This window comes from Sylvia atricapilla, chromosome 4 (assembly GCF_009819655.1).
Source record: "Sylvia atricapilla isolate bSylAtr1 chromosome 4, bSylAtr1.pri, whole genome shotgun sequence".
Taxonomy (NCBI): domain Eukaryota; kingdom Metazoa; phylum Chordata; class Aves; order Passeriformes; family Sylviidae; genus Sylvia; species Sylvia atricapilla.
Window position 1 is genome coordinate 70,818,809 of NC_089143.1, and position 27,316 is coordinate 70,846,124.

Genomic DNA, 27,316 nt, shown 5'->3' on the forward strand with positions numbered 1-27,316 from the left:
TTTGGGTTTGGTTGCCACTGAAGCCAAATGCAGCTCTTGGTAAATACACGGTCGCAACAGGTTTTAAATGTTCTTGCTTCTCCCTTTCCCTTTGTCTTATAGGCACAGCTTTTTTGCGCAGAATTTCCGAAAAAGTAAAGGGGGATGGCAATGACACGTTTTTTATGAATAGGTCTCCTTTTATTCTTCAATAACTTATTTACTTAAATAGCAGAATAACTCTGTGCTAGCTGAAAGGAATGTTCCTAAAACAGAAGTCAGCATCTGCCTAGTCACATCAAATGCTGGATTTATTTTCAGTGATTCTAAAATGAGGTGTCATGTGACACAACAGGCCATTTTGTCTGGGATTATAAAAGAAATGCTCTCCAGAATCACTAGTGGGGTTTTAGCCAAAAATGGTACCAATAGATTCCTAACAGAGAGATGAATATGTAAGAAAATAGATAGCTGTGAAGAGAATAATATACTGAGATATATCTTTCCCAAATTTAAAGCATTTGATAAGTGAGAATCATGTAATTTTCACTTTTTATAAAAGTGCCCTTGGTTTTACAGCTGGAGCTTAAACATGTTTATGAACAACGGCATGTCTTCTAGGGTTTAAAAGACTAAACCGGCAATTTTCAAATTATGATCCATGGATTACTGGGAGGGCTTGCTGTTCTCCTTTTATCCAGCTGTTAAATCACATTAGAATGGCTAAAAATACACTAAATACTTTCCTAATTTCCCATATTGCTTGATGGCAATTAGTATTGCAGGAACATTCTATAATTATGAACAGGAGAAGATGGAGCCCACTAGATAATATCTTTATAGATCTGTGCTTTGAGGACTGAAAATGCTTGAGATTACCCAATATAAACTCTTTCTGAGGTGGGATTAATGGAACTAAATGATGATGATAATAAACATTAAACATCACTTATGTGCCAGGCAAATAGGTCATTGCAGCTTCCCAAAATTACTGTCAGGCAGCAGTGCAGGCTGCCACCTACTGTCATGCATTCATGGGCTTTCTTTACTGATTTTTAAATTAAAACAGGCAAAGAGAAGGACTCTTTTTAGCTTCAGTAGAACTTTGTGACTATATGAATACACTTATCCAAGTACAAACAAATCTACCACCAAACCCGAGTGGATGAAGGGAATTTGAGTTTGGAGGCTTTTCCCGATGAATTTAACTGGTGTTTCATTGTTACTGGAAACAACTGATGCAGCTAATACTTGTAAAGCTGTCGTCATGCAACAAGAAAAGGCGCAGCTGGTTTGGGGTGTAAATATGAAGAAGTGCCTTCATTGCCCCCACGCAGTGTGTGTTGCTAGTACAGTCTGTATCAGATAAAATGTCTGCCAGCCTGAGAGCACATAAATAGGGAAGAATAATAAAAGGGAAAGTATTTTCCTGCATTTCATGCTTCTCAAAGGGCTTTCAGGAGAGGCTGCTTCTTCCAGGTTCACTATCAAGTCGGAGGTTGGAGAGGAAGTGCTTAACACATAGTTCTTAAACCAGAGATGTCAGCATGACCTTTAGCACAAACACCTGTGTTCTGTCTCACGGAATTTTTCAGAAGGGATTCACGCCGTTGCATGTGGCAGCCAAATATGGGAGCCTGGAAGTGGCAAAGCTCCTGCTGCAGCGTCGTGCCTGTCCTGATTCTGCTGGCAAGGTACAGCTGGGGCGTAAAAAGTCAGAAGTGTGTTGGGCTCTTCCTTAAGGAAGAACTGTGTGAAATGTGCACCCCAAGAAGGCTGCGGCTGCTTTTGCACGGTGGCTGTGGCTTTGTTGCGGTTGTGTCTCTGCGGGTGATGGTGGAGTGCTGCCACCCAGCATGTTGAATTCGGATCCACGGCAGGAGGGTGCATGGCTGCTCTGAGGGCAGGTGTGTGTGTCTGAGCCTCGGGCGGCACCGGTTCCACCAAGCTGCGTAAATTCCCGATGGATAAACACATGGGCAAAGCCCAGGTTTCCCCCGGTGTGGCGCGAAGAAAGCCGGCAGCTGCCACCCTGCTTCTCCCGGTGCGCTGCTTCTGCCCACTAACGGCCGCCTCCTGCCCTGCCCTGCTGCCCATGGCTCTTCCCGCCGGCCCCGGTGTCCCCTGTCCCCGATGGCCCCTGTCCCCAGTGTCCCCGCTGTCCCCTGCCCCCGGTATCTCTTGTCCCCGGTGCCCCTCGTCTCACGGTGTCCCCCGTCCTCGCTGTCCCCTGTCCCCGGTATCCCCTGTCCCCGTGTCCCCTGTCCCGGTGTCCCCTATCCCGCGGTGTCCCGCTGTCCCCTGTCCTCGCTGTCCCCTGCCCCCGGTATCCCGTGTCCCCTGTGCCCCGGTATTCCCTGTCCCCGGTGTCCCCTGTTCCCGTGTCCCCTGTCCCCGTGTCCCCGGTGTCCCCTGTCCCCCGGTGTCCCCTGTCCCCGTGTCCCCTGTCCCGGTGTCCCCTGTCCCCCGTGTCCCCTGTCCCCGGTGTCCCCTGTCCCCGATATCCCCTGTCCCCTGTCCCCCGTGTCCCCTGTCCCGCGGTGTCCCGCTGTCCCCTGTCCCCCGTGTCCCCGCTGTCCCCCGTCCCCGCTGTCCCCCGTCCCCGCTGTCTCCTGTCCCCGCTGTCCCCTGTCCCTGCTGTCCCCTGTCCCGGTATCCCCTGTCCCGGTGTCCCCTATCCCGTGTCCCCTATCCCGTGTCCCCTGTCCCCCGTGTCCCCGATATCCCCTGTCCCGGTGTCCCCTGTCCCGGTATCCCCTGTCCCGGTGTCCCCTGTCCCCGCTGTCCCCGTGTCCCCTGTCCCCGGTGTCCCCTGTCCCCGATATCCCCTGTCCCGGTGTCCCCTGTCCCCGCTGTCCCCGGTATCCCCTGTCCCCGCTATCTCCTGTCCCCCGGTATCCCCTGTCCCCCGGTGTCCCCTGTCCCCGGTGTCCCTTGTCCCCCGGTGTCCCTTGTCCCCCGGTGTCCCCGTCCCCCGGTGTCCCTTGTCCCCCGGTGTCCCCCGTCCCCCAGTGTCCCCGTCCCCCAGTGTCCCCGTCCCCCAGTGTCCCCTGTCCCCCGGTGTCCCCTGTCCCCGGTGTCCCGTGTCCCCCGTCCCCGCTGTCCCCTGTCCCCCGTGTCCCCGGTGTCACCTGTCCCCGCTGTCCCCCGTGTCCCCGCTGTCCCCTGTCCCGGTGTCCCCTGTCCCGATATCCCCTGTCCCGGTGTCCCCTGTCCCGATATCCCCTGTCCCCGATATCCCCTGTCCCCTGTCCCCTGTCCCCTGTCCCCCGGTGTCCCCTGTCCCCGCAGTCCCCGGTGTCCCCTGTCCCGATGTCCCGGTGTCCCGTGTCCCCTGTCCCCGCTGTCCCCTGTCCCCGGTGTTCCCTGTCCCCCGATGTCCCCTGTCCCGGTGTCCCGTGTCCCCTGTCCCCGCTAACCCGTGCCCGCCCTTGCAGAACGGCCTCACCCCGCTGCACGTGGCGGCGCACTACGACAACCAGAAGGTGGCGCTGCTGCTGCTGGAGAAGGGCGCGTCGCCGCACGCCACCGCCAAGGTGAGCCCGGGGCTCGGGGGGGACCCAGGGGACTCCGTGCCACGGCCACAGCGGGCACTGTGACCGAGCCGGCGCCTCGCTATTGTGCGGTGTTAGCAATGCCGCTAGGATCCTTATTGTTATAAATGGGCCAGGAGACCTGCTCCTTTGAAAAGCCTTTATTAGTCAGCTCTTTAAAGGCGGAACTCGAGGGGTCGCCTGCGCCGCCGCTGCTCCTGTCGCCGCCCTCGCTCCTGTCGCCGCTGAGGATCAGGTGTCAGTCGGACCTTCTGCTCTCCCCGCAGCAGAGTCGGGAGGCTCCGATCTCGCGGGAATTCCCGGCAACCCAACTGGGCTCGTGTGGTCTAGGGGTGTCACTTCTTCCCAGTCCCTTTGTGGTCGTGGCGAGGCGGCAGAAGCAGAATTCAGTCCTTAGGTAGCTGAGGGTCTTCTCGTTGTTGTAGTGTCTCCCTTTTATCTGGATTTTGTGCCGGGTCGCGGCTTTTGGGTCCGCTTGCCGGCAACTGCACTTCGGCTTGGAGCGGTGCACCATGGAAATCCTTGGATTTTCCTATTAGGCGGGGCCGGCAGTTCGAGGAGCTGGTGGGGAATGGGGACAGCCTAGCCCGACGGAAGGGGAAGGGAACCCGGGGTTTTAGAGGGGGTATACAACTTGGAATAAGGTTTTGAGGGTACAAATTTTGGTACAAACAGCATAACTTTCTTAACAGACAGGTTACAACTGGCATAACATTTTAAACAGCATAACTTTCTTAACAAATGACAGACTGTGTCAAAAAAGGGAATTTCTTACATTTCATTCATTTCACTTATTCTTATACATTTTATCCCCGTGGTGGGGCGGTGTCGCCGTGCAGGTGAGGGGAGCGCTGCGGGGACAGCGCGGAGCCCTGAGGGGACCCAGCCGCGGCAGAGCTTTGGCTGCAGCTGGAAGTCACCTCGCTGTTGTAGCACTAGCAATGACTTTGGAAATGTGTCTTCTGACCATGCACACACATCGTTCCGGGGTTAGCAGCGGTGTCGTGCTGTGTAAAGCAAAAGCTGCTGGTGATCAGATGGGCACAATACAGTGTCCTGCCCTGTGCAGGGCTGTTGATCTACAGCCTTTCAGGAAATGCTCGGGGGTTGTATCGGGAACGTGGTTTCCATGGCAGTGCACGGAAAGCAGGATAGTTTGGGAAACTCCCACTTAAAAATACCCGACAAAACAACCACAGGCCAACCCAACCAAGGACCCCCCCCCACAGGACCTGCGTGCTGGCACCTGGGATTCTCCCCATAAAAATCAATTTTTGATCAAAATTTAGCCATTTCCTAATTGCTTTTTAACACAAAGATGTTACAAAGCAATTAGGAAATTGTCTTATTGCCAGAAAATGCCATTCTTCTGTGCTTAAATGATTAATTCAATCGCAAAAACATTCCACCCTGCAGTGCTGTTTCCAGCCTGTGACCGACACACGTATCAAAATTCCATATGCAAACACATCTTTACCCACATGCTCTGAAAAAGCGTGTGATGAAGGGTGTGCATCCCACGTCACCCATCGTAGGGATTGTCACTCACCTGTCAAAAGGGATTATTTGCAGTGTAGGTTGTACAAAGTATAGGTGTCAAGCTTGGAATAATTTGAAGGTATTGATGGAACAGTGCTGCCTACCCTGGTGAGGGCTGGCTTTGTTCTGGTTTAGGCTGCGAGAATAACAGACAAAGCAACACAACAGCAGGGCCATGTGGGACACGTCTGGCCTTGAAAATTTAATGAACTCTCATCTCTAATAGCGGGCTTAACATCAAATAATACTGTTGCATGGTGCCTGGCTTCTTAAGCTTACGTGGCTGTTGTAGTAATTTTATTTTCCCTTTTTTTTCCCTGGCTGATGTCAGAATGGATACACCCCTCTGCACATCGCTGCCAAGAAAAACCAGATGCAGATAGCTACCACTCTGTTGAACTATGGGGCTGAGACCAACATTTTGACCAAGCAGGGAGTCACCCCACTTCATTTGGCCTCCCAGGAAGGTCACACTGACATGGTGACTTTGCTTTTGGAGAAAGGATCCAACATCCACGTGGCAACAAAGGTAATTCACAATTGGAAACAAAATATTATGGGTGGGAGTATCCAGTAGGATGCAATGTTTGTGTCCATGTGTGGGTTTAACAACCTGTAGCAGAAATCTGAAAGCTCTCGTCTGAAATAATTCAGTGCACTCACCAGCAAAGGCTCTTTTCTGCATGTCTTTATCCTTCAGTGATAAATGTAGAAATTTACATTCTCTGGCAAATAAGAAAACAACTGTATTACTGGAGTAAACGGAGAAAAATTCTATGGAAGAATTTTCCAAACTTTTATTAATGATTCTGCGTGACAGCTTTTTTACAGAAAACAAGGTCATCAAAAACCAAACCAAAACAAAAAACCCCATGAATCTTCATGGGTCACGGGATTTATCCAGAAATATATGCAAATCTGATTTATGCAGGTGAAAAGCTTGCTCATACAAGTTAGAATAGAAGGCTCAGGTATCTGACCCTTGTGTGGAGTTAATGTATTCTGCTAATAGAAACAAGGTGATTTTCATTTCTTATACGAACTTTGTTCAGTGCCTTGTTCACAGAAAAGCACTGCACATGATCACAGTGAGCTGTCAGTTAAAGGCTGCATCCTTTTCCCTGGCATTTGAATGAGATCTATTTCTGGAGTTAATGTCTTCTTCTGGCTCGTGCCTGCCATTGTCAAGGTTCCCCTTTTCTGTCTGAAGAATGGGAAACACATTTTATTAATGGGCATCTCAGCTTCCCAAATTACTTTATTGCAGGAAATCTTGAGCGTTCATGCCTGAAAGTTTTCCTCTATGGTTATGGTGATGTAATTGTTTTGGAGCTGTTTGTCAGCTGGAACAGGGGCAGCATCAACTCTGCTTTGTTTAAAAACACCACCCATACTCAGAAGCTATAGTTAGGACGTGATCATGTTTTAAAGATGAGGAAGTGGGAAAGTCTAGATTTTTTCCTTATGTAAAGTAGGGTTTTACTCCTACTTCTATCTTTTGTTTACTTACTTGTTATATTCCAGGCTGGACTGACATCCTTACACCTTGCAGCTCAAGAGGATAAAGTGAATGTAGCCGAAATACTCGCCAAACATGGTGCAAACCAGGATGCTCAGACAAAGGTAATCCATGGAGTGGCTGCTGTCTCCAGCATGCCAAAGGGTGCTGCCCTTGTCCAAGGAATGTTCCACTGAGCTTGCAGTTTTACTTCTTTGTTCTCCTCCTGTAGCTTGGTTATACACCTTTAATTGTGGCCTGTCACTATGGAAACATCAAAATGGTGAATTTTCTCCTCAAGCACGGAGCAAATGTCAATGCTAAAACAAAGGTAAAGAATTTTCCATTGCTTTGCTTTTGCTCTTTATTCTAAACATGGTAACCCAGCACTCCTACATGAGACATGTGCTTTTTCCCTTGGGAACTTAACCATGTCATGGGAGGCATCAACATGTGGTAGCTGTAGCTCTGTGTGCTCTATCTTATGGTGTGGTGCTCAGGAAAGAAAAGCCAGGTAATTCTATGTGTAGGAAAAAAAATGACACAATCAATTTCATCGGTTTTGCTTTTTCTTATTACTTGCAAACTAGCAAATCAAACTTTGTTCCTGATCTCGTTTCCACATGGTTTACACCACTGTAATACCACCGTGCTGCCAAACTAGCAAGTAACGATTCAGACACTTTGAGGGTGATGCCAGGTTCTCTCCAATGTGCTGGGAGAAGAGTGGGAAGAGTCACTGCTGTTCAATGTGTGGGTGGGATGACTCTGGGAGAGGAAGCAGCTGTGGTAAGGGAATGTGGTTTACTCAGGGAGAGTTTGGGGTTTTCTGAGGGGAATCTGGCCGTGCTGAAATCTAACCAGATACACTGAAATGGGCCTGACTACCTGTATCCAAAGTCTGAACAAAGCCCACTGACTTCAACAGTTTCTCCAGGGGTAAACTGGTGGGCACACTTGCTGAATAGGATGCATTTTGTAACAAGAGCTGTGTGTCTTCTGAGAATAGAAAGAGAGGTTCTGGTGACAGCAACAGGGTATTGCATCCTGGAAATCATCACGTCACCGTTATCAGAAAGAGAAGATAACTAAGTTCCTAACTCAGGAACTGTAGGGCTCCAGCTTGGTTAAAGCTGGCTCCGGGCAATTGCTGGCTGCTGGCTTTGAGCTGGATGTCCTGGGACCAAGAGGAAGCAGCCCACTGATAGCATTTTTAAAATCCCATCAAAACCCCTGGCTTGTAGTCTGCTGATCCCTCTGGCTGGCTCCTCTGTCCCCATCTGGGACCTATGGGATGATTCATTTCTCAAAGTAACATGCTTTTGTCATTGTGGTCACAGCTCAATGTGGCAAGAAACAGCCAAGTAAATAAATAAAATATTCTGGCCCATCCCTCATGGGCTCACCCAAAATCAATGGGCAAAACTCAGGCATTCCAAAAGGACAGGCAACGCTACTAGAAAAACAGCTGATGAGAATGAATCAAGCAGACACTAGCAGGATCCAAACTATAGCTGCCAAGACATTCAGCTGAGGTATTTGGAGCCTAACTCAAGGGACAAAGCTGTGTCTTTAGTATAAGGTCTCTCTTTGTGTTTAAAGGGCCACTGGGACAGATTGTGGTTCCATTCACCCAGGTATTTTACTTATTTAGAATAGTTTCATTATAGTCAGCAAGTTTGTATAAGGAAGCAGTTCTCCAAAATCTCACACCTAGGGACTACTAGAACTACTGGCAATCTGTCAACTGGGCGTGTGGACTCAGTTTAAAGGATAAATCTTGGATTCAGGATAGGCACGTTAAAGAATTAATAACTCCTGTTCACTAGAGAAAGCCTGCATGATGCTTTGTGCAAGGAGCACAGGAATTCTTTTTTTGAAGGATTGCACCATTCAAGTAAAGGCGGTGAATCTACTTTCCACTAGAAGCTACAGTGAGCAGTAGCTCAAAGCAGTCCATGCACGTGTAGTGTCAATATAAGAACTGTAGCAGTTCTGAATTATCACTGTCTAATTAGCAGTGCAAAGTGACGCTGGCATCTATTTGTTTGCAGCAGAGATAACTCCCAGAGCATGTTTTTAGAGCCTGCCCCAGGCTTCACTAACTATAGAGTAAGATCAACCCAGGGTTTTCTTCCAGCTTCTTCTCTGCCTGCTTTCAAAGCCAGTTGTGGATAATCTTTTTAATCAATTGCCTGACTGGACTTGCACAATACCATCTCAGATCAGTCAGCTTAAGCACACTTCGGTTATGTTTCTGTATTGTGTGACATGAGAACAAACCACTGGAGCGGATGAGTATCTTGAACTGAGCAAGATAATAAACTGAGTTTATTAAGGTAGACACTGTGTACAAGTTTCTAAGTATAATTACAGCTTGGTCCAGCCTTTTGGAGGCTGAATGAAGCTAAAATTGATTGACATTTGGAATAGGTGTATGTTGTTAGCCTTTTAAAAAGTGAACGGGCTTTAATCACTGCTGTTAAAAATTATATGGTTTTTTAATTGACTCAGATATTTTAAAAGCAAATCTTGGGCCCTCTGTTGAAAACCAGGATGTGAGAGGAAGAGGAATGTTCTATGCCCTCAGCATGCTCCTTTAACTTTGCTGTTCCTCATTGTTCCTTCCTCTGATTTAGAAAACAGGAGAAATGTCTTTTCATAGATTTCTTTTATTGTGAGAGAAATTATTTTTGAATAAGCCTTTTACCTTCCTGTATATTTTCATTAATCTAGGCATGGAGAATTATTATTACAGAAGGAGAATTATTTTGGGGTCAATTGGTGTCATAGTGTCTGAAAAGGAGCAGAAGGAGGTGAAATGTCTGATCTAACGATGGGTTCCTGTTGTCTGTTTGCCTTTTGCTCACCGTGGTGGGTAACAGAACGGGTACACCCCTCTGCACCAGGCTGCTCAGCAAGGCCACACTCACATCATCAACGTCCTGCTGCAGCACGGGGCCAAGCCCAACGCCATCACCACGGTGAGTCTGACGTGCCACTGGGAGCCTGTTTCCCTGGACACTTCTTTCCTTGCCTTCCTTAGGGCTCAAGAGCAAGCCATTGCTTTGCTGAAAGTATTCTTCATACAGCTGGTTGTCATATGTGGGAATGTAATTTCCTCTGCTTCTCCTTATCCTCTTAAGGTAGTTCACATGTGATCCAACTGCTCACTAAGCTAAACGTGAGGCAGAGAAGCAGATTCCTGAGCTGCAGGATCAATCTGGCCACAGCTCTCTGTGCCAGGCTCCTTCAGTCTCCCTCTGCCTCAACACCTCTCTGGAAATTGGTAACTCCAGAAGGAGTTTTCCATAAAAATCAAGGGAAGTTCAGAACTTGTTTTTTTTTTTTTTTTTTTTTTTTTTTTTTTTTTTTTCTTTTTTTTCCATTTAGACCCAAATTTCTGTTTCTCTATCCATTGGATTGGTTTCAGGTCCTGATTGAGTTCACCTCAGTGAACTCAGGGAAGTTATTATCTCCTCAAAGACTGTCAATAGCTCCTGGCACAGCTCTTTCTCTGCAGCCAGTCTTATTGATGTGACTGTCCTATTTCACGTTGATGTTGTTATTAGTCACCTCTAATTGGGTACTCATTAGAACACTGCCAGAGTGTCCAAAACTCCTGTCACTCCCCAGAGTGGATCAGTTTTCTGTATGCCTTTAGCATGCGTGCTTAAATCAGCATTGGCATCGTGTTTGGTCCTGGAACTGTCACATGGAATAATCTTGTGTGAGAGTTGTCCAAAACATCAGTTTGTGCACTGGATCATCAAGTGATAGACCACTTCAGTCAGCTTCTGGGGCTGTAGGTGCTGTTTGGGGTGTTCAGCTGACGGTCCCTTGTCCTGATTTCAGTCCTCACACTGGGGCTGTCATGCCCAGATCTAACCCAAGTGCAAGCAGCCTTAGGGATGTGTGTTTGCTGCAGAGTTGGCTGCTTCCTCAGATGCTCGATCTGTCCTTGTCCACACAGAGCAACCTCTGGCTTGAGACAAGAGAGAATTTCAACCTGAGACATCTGCAGGAGATATGGGAGTGGTGTATGAGCAGCTAATGTGCGAGTGACAGTAACAGTCAAATAATTTGTGCCGTGAAGGTGCTAATCTGTTCATCGTCTGCTGCTAATCCACAAACTCTGTGTTGCTTTGGGGTGGCTGGGGTAGACTAATAGAGAAGAGTTTAATTACAGATAACTAAGGTTGTTGCTAAAGAAGAGAGAGCCCTCAGGCTGATAAACCTCGCACATGGTGCAGTGGGGTCACAAGAGAAATCATTTCTATGCAAAGGGTGGTGCAGTGACAGCCCATGATTCCTCAGGAGGCCAGCATGTTGTCCCTTGGCTCAGAGCAAAATAGCATGGAACAATGATGTGTAGAACCCTTTACAAAGAACCATGGAACACGTCCCTTCCTCCCCTCCTCAAGCTCAGTGACACAGGGACTGTGGACTGCCAGTGTTCCAGGAGATGAAATGGGGATAAATGGACCTAAACTCTTGCTAAATTATTTTAGTGTCCCTTTGATGAATGACGTGTCCCTATATTATGAACATTTAAACCTCAAATGAATGTATTTAAATAGAACTATACTCCTCACCTTTTTGTGATTTGTGTTTGTTAAATCATTAGCTTTTGTGAACTGGTAATGGAAATACATTTTTATTGTATGAAGGAATAGGAGTATATGTGGACGACACAGTTTTGTATTCCCCAGATAAGGAATTGTAGCTGGTAAAGGGGTAACAGTTTCAACTGCGAATGAAACTCTAAGAAGCTAAAATACTTTTTACTTTTTAGAAATAAACCCCAAACTTATGCAGGCAAGACACGCTGTGTAGTGAAATGTGAGCCCTGAAGGGTTAAACCATACAGCAGTGTAGTATTTGGAATCGCTGGCAGATGTGTGTTGTGTTACCATGGCGATTGGGGCTATAGTCTTAAAGAAGTTACAAAGACAGAGTCAGATGTAGCGGTAAAAAAGCCGTGATTTTCCTAGGCTGTGCCTTGTTTTGGATGGAAATGCTGGCTCATGCAGCGTGCAGAGTGATCTCATTGGTTCACATCACAATCCTCCCCCTCTCTCTTCCCTTCAGAATGGTAACACAGCCTTAGCCATCGCCAGGCGCCTGGGATACATCTCCGTGGTCGATACGCTGAAGGTTGTAACGGAGGAGATCACCACCACCACAACTGTGAGTTGCACGTGCATTCAAATGTGGCTCTTCTTTGCTCAGAGCCTTGTCTTTCTGCTTTTCCCTCAGGCTCTCCGTGCATCTCTTTCCTTTTCTGTTTTGTCTGGGGAGTTTTAGCTCCCTCCCCCCTTCCTTTGCATTTTTGCTACAGTGCTTTGAGTGTATCTGTAAGTGTGTGGGTGTGCAAGGCAACAGGCTTCCCTGGGCTAGGCAGCAAAATCTGTGTGCGCAGCGATGGAAAACAACAGGTTGGAGTAGAACTTGTTTCTAGACCTGGGTCTGAGCTGCAAACCCAAACTTTCCAGAAGTTTGTGCGTTGTTGTTTGGATGCTGCCCTGTTTTTCTGTTTCTCTGTTCACCTCTCCTTTCCCATCTGGCCTTGCATCTCCACACTTTTGACCCCTCCTGAGGCTCAATCCTTGCAGCATCTCTACGTTTGGACTGCATCAGCCATGGCCTGGAGCCAAACCTAATGATGCTCACTGAATGGCTGTGAATCACATCCATCTTCTTCTTACTCAAGTCATTCCAGTTCAAACAGATCCTGGTTTTCCAAACTGCAAAGGAATCTTTCCTTATGGGCTCAGTCCTTGCGGTGCTCCACTCTCTTGGAGTCTGTATTTTGACATCAGGGTTCATCAATGGTGTGTGCCGAACATCAGAAAGGTGGTACTGCAGCTTTAAGGCAGGAAAAGATGATCTATTTGGACACCCTGAGAGGAGAAGGTTTTCCCTTCTTGCACTTTTACCTCCCATCTACAAGTGTCATAGCAGGTTGGAAGGTAGACCATTAGAAAAAGTGCATAATTAAAGAAATTAGATTTAATTTAAATCTTGGTTACTGCATTTATCTTGAAACACTGCTGTAAGGTCATGCTTTTTCATTTTATTTGATTTCATTTAAATGCAAGATTAGTGGTCTAGAAACCCAATCAGCTCTAGATGACATGTAGGAGCTCAGAGCTGTAAAAATCTGTAGATTACTAAAAAAAATGCCACTGCTCAGTCATGGAGAGGGTTAGAAGAGAAGTCCAAAATATCTTCTAAAGAAATGGGAAAATAATTTTGGTTGTGTTGCATGCTGACAGCAAATCCCACTTGATATGAACTCTGAGGAAGATGCAATAAAGATAACGTGGCATAAGGTTACAAATAGAACGAGTCATATTTTATTAATGAAAAGATCAGGCTGAGTCAGGTTTGGAGAAGGAATTCCAGCGTAATTCCAGAAGTCTCTTAATAAAGACTGTGTGTCTCTGTTTTATTACTTCATGTTCTTGTTTAATCATAAAGCACATCACACATGTATATGCATAAACACATATGTATCTAATCAGAAGTTTAGGAAAATAAAACCTAGGGAAGATTTTTTTGAGAAACTTTGGTTCTTATATTTTGAAGTTTCACAGGACATCTTTGTCACATCTTCTGTGCCGTGTCCTGGCACAGGTTTTTCATTTACTGGCTGATAAAAACAGTGACTTTCTTTCTCATTTCCACTGTGTTTCACTGTGCAGCCTTGGACCTTTTCTCATGTAAGTGTTAGATCTCTGAAATAGAAATCACACTATAAAAGATACATATGAGTTATTTACTTTGGGTAAATATTTCTTTAAGTGTTGAGGATTAATAGTTTTTTCTACCAGATACCTGATGTCTGGGGTTTAGGACTGATTCAAGCGCTGAAACTCACTTGCAGAGTTGACCTTTAGTGCTCGCACATAGGAGAAATCTGAAATCTTGTTCTGTGTCTGCATGCTTTACAAGTCATCTGGGAGCCCTCGATAAACTCAGCAGATTCTCCAGCTATGAATTCATCTAAGCCTTGTACCTTAGGGATGTATGGAATGGTGGTGTTTGTGGCGCTGCTGTTGATTAAACAAAATTTAGAACGGGTCCTGCCAAAGGAGGGCTAAGGAGCAGGCGCTCCCTGTGGTGATGTGCTGGTGGTGAGGATGGTGCTGGCTGAGCCCTGGGAGAAGGTGCTGTCACCATGGGAACCTCCTTCTCTGGGATGGTGCACAGCCCAAGGCGTCATTGGTATGCGAGTCACTGCCTCCTGAGAGGAGGAAAGGATCCCCTGTGCCAAAGCCTTTCTTTGCTCTAACTTGGAACAGATCTTCCTCTTACTTGCATTAGCGCTCTAATTAGTGGAGCCGCAGGAATATACAGCCATATAAAGAATAAAGTGCACTTTTTTTACTGGCAGATTAGAGAGCGATAGGAAATGAGAATAAACTGGACTTTGGGAGGCTTGCTATGCATTTAAGCTTGGGGTCATTTGTACAAACAAGCATAGCTTTCCATATTCCTGGATGAATATAATTGGAGCTTTGAGGCTGTTTGCAGTATGCTGCTGTGAGTAAGTCATTGCAGAAAGCACATATGGGTTTGCACACCTGAATTATATATTGGAATTATTCTCTGCCACCCAGTGAAAATCTGGCCTTGCAATGAAAGGCTCCATCATGGAATTCTCAGTAGCACTAAGCTTAGGGAGTTTGAGAAATACACACTGAGCAATTTTCTGTGTGGACCATTAATGGGGCTAGATGCAGATTTTAAACATTGAGAGTATTTGCTGTGCCTATCAACTAAAAAGAAATCTAATGTTACACTAGAAGTTTCTTTAAAAGCATTAATTCTCAACAGAAGTAGTTTGGGTTAGAATTAATGTGGAATTAATTATTCTTGCTGAGTTCAGTGTTCCAAAGGTGGCACTGAAGATTTTTTTATAATGTGCATGTGCACACACCCCCTTTTGAATCTCTTTTCCAAGCTTTGTCTCAATTGTTAAATTATGGAGTATTATTGTCTTACTGATGGGAAAGCCAGGAAGTCAATAAAGTATCCTTGCTTCCCTGTAAATAGATAATAATATCTGCAAGCCTTGGAGACCAGACTGTTTTTATATGTGGGCCTATAAAAACCTAAGTAACAAATGGATGTAGTGGTCCATAAACCTTGGTTACCAGGGCGATAGAAAGGTGGACAGTGATCCTCTCTACCTGTAGCTTGTGCTTTACCTTAGCTGCTTGCTCAACTTATTTGTTAACTCTGGTGTTGAAGAGACAAAGTCACTGCCACCTGAATGGTAGCACCTCCCCATCTGTCATTGCTGGCCTCGTCACCCCACTGCTGCCTGGCATTTCTACCCCAGGAAAGCCATGGGAATAGGGAGGAAAAGTCAGTCCTGGTGGTAGGGACATTCGGTGAATATAAATTAATTTGCAACCCTGAACATGTGTTCTGCTGCAGGAGAAATAATTAGTTGTTTTTTACTCATGGGCAGGAGTGAATTAAGGAGCCTAATTGGAGTTGCCAGTTGAGGCAATGGGCATTGTTCTTTCCCTGTACCTCAGGAGAGTAAACTGGAACTGCTGTCAGAGTTAAACAGATTTCAGAAACATAAATCAGACTTTTAAAACTAATCTCTGAAGTAATTACATGGCTGGTAACTTAGTTATTTATGAAAGTGCAGTATTTTACAATAAGCGAGAATGCTGGCTTTGTCAGTTTGTTAGAAACAGAGAAGCACATAACAGGATCAGGAAATAACTAGTCAGTTTTGTGCAACAAAAGCTGCTATTGACTTCACTGCTTGATTCCAGCAGGCATCTTCCGCAAAGAATATTGCATCAGGGACTCAGGGTTTGGCTGATTTTAGTGATCCCTCCCATGAAGGGCTTTCACTCCTTTGCATGTATGTGCCTGATAGGCTGTGACTGCAGCAGGGAGCCCTCAGTGCCTCAGAGGGGGTTTCTCGGGGACATGTGGCCTCCTGGCACTGCTCTCCATGCCCCAGGGACACCTGTGCTCCCACACATCCTTGAGGGCCTTGTGCCAGCTTGGAGCAGTCAGGGAAATTGGTACTTCTTGGCTGGGACCAGGGCACTTCTCATCACTGCTCCTTTTGAAGCCCTTGGCGTTTTTTCCCCTGTGCCATAACGCACTGGAGAGTTCTCTGCAGGCAACTTTTTCACATCTCGCACTTCCTAGAGTTTCTCTCGTTATGTCGTTCATCTTCTTCTCCAGTCTGCATCTGGATGCTTAAAGGATGTCCTCATTCTCAATTCACCATCCCTGGACATCTTCTATTTCCTCCCAGAAGTCATTTATGAAAATAAAATTATATTCAAGGAAGAAACAGCAAATGTCCAGTGTTTTCCTGCTCTGTGCTCTCACGTTTAACCAGAATCCTCCCACTATTCCTCAGTCCATACTTGCCTTGACTCACAGTATTTTGAGCTTTTAGGTGCACAAGATGTTTCAGAATCTTCCAACAACTTTTTTTTTTCCCCTCTGATGTGTATGTATTTAGGGGGAATGTACATGATTTATGAAAAGGGTATAATTAATACACACTGTAGCCACCTTTTTCTGGAGAAGGGGGAGAAATGTTTCAAGTGATCTGTGTAAATCCTTCACATCTTTTTTTAGTTTAGGAATTTCACATCATTCATAACTTCATTTCCAAATGCTTTACAATTTAATAATTTCCATATGCCCCATACAACTTTCTGAAGCTCTTTTGTAGACATTACCTAATTCATTTAAAAATCACCTTGGAAACATTGAGCTGAATTGTTCTACATGCTCCACTTACAAATAAATCTTATTTCTTTGACCAGCTCGTTATCTTATGTTTTTGTACTTTTTTGCCAGAAGAAATGTTACCCGATGCAGCATTCAGAATAGGAGCCTCAGGAATAAAGATGAAGAAGAAAGTTAGGGGAAGGGGAAACACGTTATGAAATGCCTCAGCACATCCCACTGCTGCCTGTTGAAAATACCCTGCTGTGAATAGCTTTGCTTCTCTGACTGATGGTTCTGTCATTGCAGACTGTAACAGAGAAGCACAAGCTAAATGTGCCCGAGACAATGACCGAGGTCCTGGATGTGTCTGATGAAGAAGGTGAGTGACTTTGCTGAATTCCTCTTCTATATCACCTGTTATATAGGCTCAAGAGGCTGCTTGAGCACTCTGACATCTTCATTTTGCTGTACTTGCAATGAAGTTCTTTTTTTTTAACGATGTAATCTTTATGGTATTTGTATAAAGATGCCCAGATTTGAAACAAAGCAAAATCCTGGGGCCCTACATCTTTTCCAGCAAAAGCTTATCTGAAGCAAATTGGCGAATGAGACCATCCCAACTCCAGGCATGAAAATTTCACTGTAGAGCTGTCCCAGAGTTGGCTTTGACCCTCCCATAAATAGGAATCTGAGCACTAAATTTTTTTGGAACTGTGCCACCTGTATCAGATAAAAATATCCAGGAATTTTGCCTAATTGGTAACATTTGTGTGAGAAGATGCATAAGGCGGAAGGTGAGGAGAGCATTCCCTTGAGGGAGCTTTTGGCGTGGGGAGGCGGCTCAAGGATACACATGGTGTGACACCAAGTAGCAACATGCTGAGAAGTTTGGGACTAGGGTTTCAGAGGCCTTTGCATGCACAGACAGATGTGTTGCACCTCTTAGCTACATCCCAAGGAAATTTCTCTGGCCTTCTGCGGGGAGTGATAAAGCATCAGTCTTTTATACAGCTCAGAATTGCAGAAATGGCCTAAACCCATCATTTTCTATGAGTTCACAAGCGACTTTTAGAAATTTTAGTCACAGCACTGTTAATGAATAGAAGCACATTTGGAAGTATTTTCTATGCTCCTTTTTACACTTGGCAGTGTTACTATTGCAATATCCTATGTGTACCGTTTAATGGTGGTTGTTATTATTTCAATCAAATAATTTGTAGAGTGAGTAGTTTCCAGAAAGTCCTGGGAATTTGGAAACTCAGGTTAGAGGGTTGGTATTTTTCTTTGACAAAGAACACAGATGCACTTGTGGTTCTAAATGGTGCACAAAGTTAATGGTATTCATTAATTACAAGTGCTTGTATTGCTTTTAGAAATGGGATTTATGCTGATAAATGAGTTACACTCTGGAGAAAATATGATGCTTAGGCTCCAGATGCAACTTTTTGCTTTAAAATGCAAAAGCAAACAAGTGTAATTCAAAATCAATTATTTTCTGCTACATCATGACCAATGAAATTATTTTGCTACTTTGATAAAGAAACATTCAACTCCTTGTGTAATTATTATGTTGAATTACCTTTGAATTGCTTGTTGCCTTATGTTCACCTGGTTTAATTTTCTCCTGGTCTTTTGATCTACCATTGAATCATCTTTAAATCCACAAAGCCTAGTATGTCTTCCTGCTTCTAGAGGATTAATCCAGGGTATTCCTTTTCCTCAAACCAATTTGTGTGTTGCACAGCCTTCAAACACTCTGATGAGGAACCCTTCAGTGATGGGGAAGCATTTAGTGGCCCAGGTGCTGTTAGCAGGAGTTCGTGGAGTAAGACCTACAGACTTTCTCTTTCGTTTAACTCAGTTTGGCTTAATTTTTGTGTTGAAACAATACATGTTTGCATAATCTGGGTACCTAACAGTGCTCCTCTCTGTTACTTTTGAAGTGTGGCTTAGCGTGTGTTTCCTGAAAGGTGGGAGGAAGAAGGGAAGCCAGGAAATCTCAGATTTATTACCTATATCTTGAGTGTGTTGGCAGAACTTGAAGGGGCTGTCCCACATGACTAATGCTCTCCTGTGCTTTGAATTAACATTCGCTGCAAGAACTCCTAACCTGGATGGTGCTTGTCACAGTAGCTTAAAATAGCTGCTGGAGACAGGAAGGCTGCAGAACTTTTTTAGTAGAGAGGATGAACCTTTCAGTGGTGGTGTAGCTTCATAAGAGGCTAGCAGTAAAGTTTCTGTGATGCCATGTTCTTTCAAGTGAAACAATATGTCCGGAAATAAATTGACGTGCTGCTGCAAACCTACCAGCTGTATTTGTATTATTATCAAGTTGGACACTTGAGCAACGTATTTTGGGTCCCATTGTGCAGCATGATCATCACTGATGATAAGTATTTTGCATTTTGCTTGGAAAAGAGCTACGTTGCATAATTGTATGCTGTCATGTTGTTAATCTAGTATTCACACTCCTAAAACAAAGTTACCATCCAGTCTTAGCAGCATACAATAAAAGGCAAATGTCTATCAGCTCAGCTTGTTATGGAAGGTCCTGCTCTGTGTAGCCTATTTTAAAATATCATTTATGGACCGAGAGCCCCAATAATTCTTCTTCAATGTTCTTCATTGTTGTGTTTATTCACTTAACTATTATTCAGAATTCTTTACTTTTTATGTTACCTGCAAAACCAAATCTTCCTTTTGAACAGACTCACATAGTATTTTTAATTTTAAAAGGCATTTAATCCTTCTTCATGGGGATTGCACCCATAGGCAGAGTTAAGTGACGTGATTAGTGCAACATTTGCCCCTGCCAGCAGAAACGTTCAGTGTGGATAATGTTGCACTAAAAACCCTGTACATTTTAATCATTGTACCTGCCTTTGCTGTATTGCTGCAAGGATCAGTTGCCTTAAAACTGTCACCACAAAAGAAGCATTTTGCTGCTGAGAGATCCTTTGAGTAAAGGGAAATTACTGCAAAGTCATCTTGTGAAACGTATTTTAGCGATGGCTACAGAGTTGGTGAAGTTAAGCACAGGCAAATACTTTTGTTAGGGCTGAGTCTGTGTAGACACACAGGAAAATCTAGAAAAGGCAGAAACCTGGTTTCTTTCTTATTTTCCCATATGTTAATATGCTCCTCTGCATTCATTCCGTGCCTCATTTTTGTGGCTGAAGAGCTACACAAACCAACAGTGGTTTATCTTTGAGACTCCCATGGGAGATAGTGCAGTAAGTATAGTGCTGTAGAGAGAGATTACAACCAGTAAAACAGGATGTCCAAGAGCTCTCGTTTGTTTCTTTTTGAGCCTCCTCATCGCCAGTTTATTTTCAAAAGCTGTAGTTTTGCTGTCTGCTTGAGACCAAGTTCTGGCTGCTGCAGAAGCTGTCAAGTTCTAACCATGCTACCCCGCATCTTCCATTCTGGCAGCACAAATGTTTCACCATGTGGTAACCCAGCCCAGAGAACTGATCTGTCTGAAAATGAATCTCTTTGTTTGCCCTGATGAATTATTTTCCAGCCAGAAGATAACTTTTTTTCAGGCAGAAGGGAATAGAAAGGCTGGAGTAGAGGGTGAAACACTACTGTCAGGAGCAGCATGGACTGTGATGGCAACCAGGAAAGTTGACTCACCCCAAACTGTAATTAGTGCTGACACTGCAATTACAGAGAAGGGATAGACAAAGGATAGACAAAGGTTGTCACATGCAAAGAATTCATGGACAAGGAGTCGTATCTGTGAACTGCTGCATTGCAGTGACCTTGGATTCCAGGGAGCAGTTCCCAGCTGATCCTACATCTGGCTGCATCAGCTTTCTGATTAGAAAGAAAAACGCCCACAGTGCTTAAATACAACAATGAATTTCCTGAGTGCCCCCACACATGGCCTTGGAGTAGCAAATGCTGCTGCATATGTGTGAGAAATGAGTGGCTAAGTCTGGGCAGAATCCACTGCTGTTGTACATGCACATAATTCCTCTGAAGAACCATCTGAATTAATGGGAAAACTTAATTTCCTTTATTAAACCTGGAAGTTAAAGTTGCAGCCAGGAATTGTTCTTAATAGCTGTAGGTTGCTTTTGCTGCTCATTAAAACAGCAAATCTAGAACAGCACCTCTAATTTGATTCATGCTCTAAATAAAGCACTTTGCATCCCGCAGTATAAAATGTAGCCACAAGATGCTGATTTACAGAAGTAAAGCTTTGGTGGCTTAGGGATGTAGGGGTAGTTTGTTATTTTATTGTTTCTTACCTAGATCCAGCGAAGCACCTTCCTAAATACCACAGTAACCGCCTGTCAAGTACTGGAATTCTTTTTGCAATGAGTTAATATGCAAGAAAACAAAATCAAGGTGTCTCTCCCTCCCCAGAGGTCCTTGACAGTAGAAGTGCACTTATTTTTTTTGAGATTTGCTTCACCTTCTGCCATTCTGTGAGTGGTGCCCTGACGTCTCAATAGCTGACCTGATGATTCATTTCAAGTCATGTGTCAATATCTGAAACCACACATGAAACCCCACTTTCCTGGCTGGCTAGAAATAAACAAGGTTAAAGCATTTGCCAGGCTGTAACCCATGGAAGCTTCTAGTGTGGGCTACTAAATAGAGGATTGACTTAGGGAAGTGAAAGTGTCCAAACAAAGCATCAGAGAAACTCTGCAGATATGGAATATATATTCCATAAAAATTGTTATTGCCGTGGTTGTCCTTTCTCCATCTGCAGTGCTTCTGTGGTGAGCTTTAGACATATCTGCATGCTGCAGAGAAAACAATAATTTTGGCAAACTCATATAACTGTATCTGGCTTTAAAAAAATTTATTAAAAGCAATTTCTGGCAGTCTGACACAGCCCCCTTTATTATTTTATTTTTAATGTGTCTCTGTATTTTCTGTGTTATGTGAGAAACAGTTCCAGAGCAATTCTCGTACAGCAGTTGTATTTTGCAATTCCGTGAATTCATAGGTGGCCACTGCAAACCATGGAGCATCAATGTCAGGGGTTATGTTTGTCACAAAGTGGTTAGTAAGTGGAGGAAATGTTCCTGGCACTAATTTGAATGAGATGGCAGACGGATTGTTTCTGGCATGATGAAAAAGGCCAGTTCCTGTATGGCCACAAAGCGACCATCTGGTGAGATCTCCTGTCAGAGAGGCTTTGGTCAGCTGCACAGGCAGTCATTTGGAGTTAAACACCGATTTCTTCTCTCCATATATCCTAGGAGGCACTGTGTGTTTGGGGCAGTCATCTCAGGGAGGGCACAGGGGCTGAGGGGGTTCCCTCAGTGCTCACCTGCTGTTGTGAGGACTCTGTGCGTGGGCTGGTCACTGTCTGCAGATCCCATCACACCAAACGCTGCCAATTATTATATATATATATATATTATATAATAGCCCCGCTATTGACAACTCTCAGATGTGAGGCCAAAGCTGAAATCAGAGTAGACTTGGGATTTGGGGTTTTTTTTAAAGGTTGTGGGTGTGATGAAAGTGGTAAAGATATTGCCTTTGTTTCTGTTATAAATGGAATGTCTGGCATGATTATAATTATCTAGTTTATTTGAAATATAACTTTAAATTCCTTTTACTGTTTGATTAACAGCATTGCCTTAATATCTTCCAAGTTTTCACTTAGCTTTTTAATGTGAAATTCCCAGGAAATAGGAGGCATCATCTGTCAGAAGACAGGAAATATGAAATGATTAAATGCATTTTATTGTTTTCTGTGAAATTGTGCCCAGTTTCTCCCTCTTAATGTGGGCAGATGGAATTTTCAAGAGTTTTTGTTTTTATACAGCTTTTTTATGAAAGATTCAAGACCCATTTTTACACATAATATTCGTGTAAGCATAAAAATCTTAACAGACTGCCCCAAGTTTACTTAGTTTTAGATGACAAATAGTAAATTATTTATTTCTTAGCTGCAATGTCAAGCTAGAAAAACCAGCTTGATTTGCTTTGTGAAAACGAGTATCGAGATGAGCTTTGGTCTGCCCACACAGCCTAGAAAATGAGAAGGCTTGAAGCTCTTGGTGGCCTGGTGTCACGCTGTGTGGCTCTGTGGGTGACACCAAGCCCCTGGCAGACTCACACTGCAGTGATTTAGGGAAAGTGACTGAAATATCCAGGCACAAACTGTGGAGAGGAAGTGTCTTGCAAGTGGGAATGAAAAGAAACATCTACACGTTGCTTGGCAATGGAATCTGTTTTGTTAGTCTGCTGGGGAAAAGCAAACTGTGACTTCACATAGACAGAATTTCCTGGGGAAAAGAATTCTGGACCTTAAAAAAAAAAAAGGATTAAATTTCATTATTCAGAATATATGAATAAAGGTTACTCTGTCAGATAACAAATGATCCTTTAAGCTGGGATTACTTACAAATTCCCATCCATGCAAGTGAGTTTATTTCCAGTTTCTGGATGTTGCCACATTTTAGAACTATGAATATTGTTGTTGATCACTGAAAGATATTGGGATATTTGTGACAGTTTGGATAGTAGAGAGTTTAAATTAGCCTTTGTAACTATAAGGCATAAGGCCACAGAAAACAGGTTTTCATCTGAAAGCATGTAGATTCCAGTCAAAAAAGTGGTGATATTTAACCATAAACTGTCAGTCTGGGACAGACAGACACAGCATAGCTGTGTACAGAAAGCTGAAATGGATTAAAGAACAGAAAGATCACACTTTAGAGCACAGCAAAGGAATGAGCTTCTTGCCAATGCGTGCAACAGCAAAAAAAAAAAAAGCATGAAATCTAATTGATTAATCACCTTGATTTTAATTTTATTTTTCAAAATATCTTGCTTGATGTACCAGTTTGATTAAATACATTAATTGCTTGTGGTTTGCAGTGTTTCCTGAGTGGAAAAATGCCTTCCTGTTCATTGCTCCATCCAGCTGTTAGATCCTGAGGTGCTGGTGGAATCAAGCTCCTGTGTATGCTTATCCCTCGTGTGGTTGATTTGCAGGTGATGACACAATGACAGGAGATGGAGGGGAGTACCTCAGGCCAGAAGACCTCCGAGAACTGGGAGATGACTCCTTGCCAAGCAGCCAGTTCCTAGATGGAATGAACTACCTGAGGTACAGCTTGGAAGGAGGACGCTCAGACAGGTATTTTCCCCGATACACAACTTTTCTCATGACACTTCTGCACTCGTTGTGCTGTAAACGTGTGAAATCCCTTTGCAAGGTCTCTCCACTTGGTGTGTCAGCGTGGCAGTCACCACTTTGCAGGAGGAAGGTGTGGTCATCCTCCTCTCCTGCTGCCACAAGTAAGGGCATGGGTGGACAGAGGCTTTGAGCATCAGGTGAGCTGACTTTTTGGAGTGGTTTGCTGTCTCAAGATATCAGGAGAGGAGCAATGGCCTTGGTTATTCTGCAGTGGGCTGGCAGTGAGTGTATTGTCTGCAAGCACATCCACTCTTTCTGGCTCCTCATGTTGAATTAGCAGGAAAGAGAATAGTTGTCCTTCTGCTGACAGCTATAGAAACATTATTGTGTTCACTCCAGACAATGTACTGATTTGCTTATTTCTAACAAGTTGAACTTTAGCCTAGATGTCTTATGTCTTTGTGGAATAATAATGCCTGCAGCTTTGATTTATATATATATTTTTTAATTAATTTTTTTTTTTCTTTGGTGAGTGTCATTATAGTCTACAAAAAATTTGGAGCTCCCTTCCCAAAAGGAAAGCCTTTATTAATGAGAATAAGTGTAGGTTCAAACTGGCAGATTAACCACCACAGTTGTAGCTCAGAATAAGCACCTAGGCATTCCTGGGTGTAATCAGCACTTTCTCCAGACTGACTGCCTTCAGAACTGGGGTATACTAAAGGGAATAAAAGAAAAGAAGTTGAAATGTTGGCAACGGAATTTTGAAGCTACCTCATTTTCCACTCTTGGTCATTATTCTGGCAGCATTTCTGAAGCTCTGTGGAATCGTTAAGATCCGTTCTGTTTACTTGAGTAGGCTGGGAATTGCTTCTGGAACAAAAGATGTCAGGAAACAGTTTGGTTTGCCTCACAGCATGTGTAAGTCCCATCATTCAGGTCCTGCAAGCCTGGAGTCTGTTGGTGTTTAGACAGTGATTCCACTGAAAAGAAAGTGACTGTGTGACTTTTTAACTCTCAGAGGAGGTCTGTGAACTACATCAGAATGCCTAAAATAAAAACCTTTTATTCTTTCAATGGTAACAAAGTTTGTGAGTTTTTTAGGTTTTAAGATGTTGTATAGAAATGATTGTGCAGGCAAGCATTAAGCCAGTGTAAGTTAAGCTCCTATTTAGAATGTTTTAGCTTTTAAATCTTGTCAGTGGATTTCAGTAGATTCTCACTGACATGTCACTGATATGGTTTATTTTGTATTGTATGAAACTTATTTCAAATCCTGTATCAAGCAAAATTATACTGAAATGCAGCAAAATTCTAAAGGAAGAAATAATGAAAGAAGGACATCTTTCTAGCCTCATGGTCTCCTTTTCTGTCACTTTTAGGTTACTGATTTTAAGAGTTTTCAGAGAGATTGCTTCGGTTGTTTTGCATTTCCTTTTAACGTGACTTTCATTGCATTATAATGACTTTGGTTTTTCAGGGAATTCAGTAAAGCAAGATAGTGTTAGTAGTCTAGACTCATGTGATCTTATGCATTAAACAATTTGATTTAAAAACATGTATTTTTCATTTGTAACCATCTTCCCTATTTATTTTATTTCTCTCTCCTCTTCATTTTTCTTTTCCATATGCTTTCATTAGCATCATGCCCAGGTAGGTATTACATAGCATGAGCACCTGTTGTCTCTATCTCCTCCTATGGCACCTGTCTCTGTTCATCCACTTTGGAGGCCTGCTGTATGCAGAAAGTTGAGTTGGAGGGCCAAAGGAACGATACTGTTGTTGAGAAACATTTTCAAGGTTGATGTATCCAGTTTTCAGTGACCTCAGGGTTTTTTTTTTTTTTCTTAGCTTCTGAAAGAACATATGTAAATATACACTTACATGCCAACAAGAGATAACGAGCTCTAGTCTGGTCGAGGATAAGTCTCTGTCTAGGTTGGGAAGTGGGTGTGCACTGCAAGCTCCTCAGTCAAGCAGATTAGAAACGTGGCAGGGGGATGCTGATCCCACTTTCTGGATGCCACCAGGCTTAGAGGTGGGTGATGTGTGCCTGTGCACACAGACAAGATGCACTCTTAGGTTCAGGAGCTTTGCAGCATTCCTGGGTTCCACAGTTCTGCCTCTGAGGACGAATGCTATTGGTCCCACAACCCTTCAGACTTTAGATTGATCAACCCTGTTTGAGAAGGATCTGCATTTAGGTGTTGGTGTTGTGTCTGATTTAGGTAGGCTTTTTTACATTTAGTAGAATTCCTGAACACTTATGGCAATAACATACAGTAAATCCCGTGTTCAGTCCGTAAGGAGGCTGGAATTTCAATCAGTACTTCTGTTCCTAAATCTGAGCAGCACAGACCTATTAACTCCTGGTTTGCTTTTCATTGAGCTGGTCCAACACACAAATGGGGCAGTGCCATCTGAGCACTACTTTTGAAATTGAGTGTAGCAGGGAATTTAAACCTGTAACTACCTGCAGACCTCAGTCATGAGTGTGCCTACCCTGTCTGCAGAGAAAGCCCAGCTCCCTGATGTATTTATTTGAGCTCATGTACAGGTACTGCACAGTGAATAGCACCGGGCTACTTATAGTGGTGGTAGTAGCAGTAACCAGCCAAATGCAGTTCAGACTTCCCTTCCTTCAGTATCTATCCAGGACACGGTGTTAGCTGAATAGCAGAACCTACAACTTGGATGGTGACTCTCTCACGAGCGTTGCATGGCTCAGCAGAACGGTTCTGGAAGTGTCAAACATGGAAATGAACACAGGATAATGATGGCAAATGGGGTCTGCTACTGAGGCTCATTCTTCATCCAAAGAAAAAAAAAAAGAGTTCATTTTTGGTTTGCTTTTTTCTGAAGGCTTTCAGAATGTTGACGGTTGTGTAACCCCTCTTTGCTTCCAGTTTTGTACAATCCACCTGGGACGCTGAACAGGCCACTGGTATAAGCTAATGGTCAACAGCACTGATTATTCTTCAATGTCATCTATTTCTAATAAAAATAAGATAACCATTTGCTTCTATAAATGGATCAAAAAATAGTGAGTGAATGTAACTATTGTTTAAAAAGGCTGTGGTCTGAATCAGATGGTATTTGATATGCACTTAATGCATTTGAAACTCATGTCTGTAATGAACCCATGACTTTTATTGCTAACTGCTGAAAATGAATTATCCCTTAAAACTCTGTGCATCTGGATGAATGGCCTATTGTTCTGATCCAGCATGTTAGTCATCATGAGCACTACTCATGGATGTGTAAGCCAGGAACACAAAACTGCTTCCTTCAGTTAGAGGTGCGATAGTCCTCAAGGTCTACATCAACATCACAGAGTACACGCACAATTTCTGAAGGTTGATGATCTGGTTTAAAAATCACTGTTGTCATATTGCAGCTAGTGAATATCTAAAGGACAAAACTTGTGCTATTTGGTAGCAGAAACCCCATTTACCTCAATATGTCCTTCTGTGGTGTCTTATTTGTCTAGTGGGTTGTTTTTTGGTTTTTTTTTTTTTTGCTTATTGCTGGTGGATACTGCAGCTACATTCTGAGCCAGTGCTTGGAAGCAGCTTATTTACTGCCTTGCACCTCTCATTGCTACAGCAACCAGTGCTCTGTAGAGCTGTGTGTACTTACAGCGAGATCAGTGCTCACACTGGGGCTGTCTCCCTGCAGATGCTGTTGGGATTCAGGGGAAGATTCTGTTTTGCACAGGAGCTTGCGGCTGGCCACACTTCGCCTTGCTGTCTGTACCTTCCAGGGGACAATGTCAGACCTACTGATCTACAGTTTAGGAGGAGAGAGTAGGTCCTAAAGGCTTCAGAGTCATTCCAGCTTTTCTTCAGGTGGTAGCATCCTGGTTTTCCATAGTGGTTTGCTTGTGTCATGCAGCAGAGAAGT

General features: G+C 43.9%; 1 protein-coding gene across 24 annotated transcripts in view; it reads left to right on the plus strand.

Moving 5' to 3' along the window:
• The window catches only part of ANK2 (ankyrin 2), a 185,859-nt gene that overhangs the window by 110,267 nt on the left and 48,276 nt on the right, over window positions 1-27,316 (plus strand). For 16 of the 24 annotated variants that reach the window (XM_066318359.1, XM_066318380.1, XM_066318362.1 and 13 more), the window contains 9 exons: window positions 1,575-1,673; window positions 3,417-3,515; window positions 5,404-5,601; window positions 6,597-6,695; window positions 6,803-6,901; window positions 9,456-9,554; window positions 11,662-11,760; window positions 16,603-16,675; window positions 23,269-23,413. In XM_066318359.1, coding sequence (XP_066174456.1) covers window positions 1,575-1,673; window positions 3,417-3,515; window positions 5,404-5,601; window positions 6,597-6,695; window positions 6,803-6,901; window positions 9,456-9,554; window positions 11,662-11,760; window positions 16,603-16,675; window positions 23,269-23,413 — 1,010 coding nt within the window. Of the gene's footprint in view, window positions 1-1,574; window positions 1,674-3,416; window positions 3,516-5,403; window positions 5,602-6,596; window positions 6,696-6,802; window positions 6,902-9,455; window positions 9,555-11,661; window positions 11,761-16,602; window positions 16,676-18,040; window positions 18,122-23,268; window positions 23,414-27,316 lie in introns of all 24 variants that reach the window. The other 8 variants (XM_066318374.1, XM_066318377.1, XM_066318372.1 and 5 more) reach the window with 2 other exon arrangements.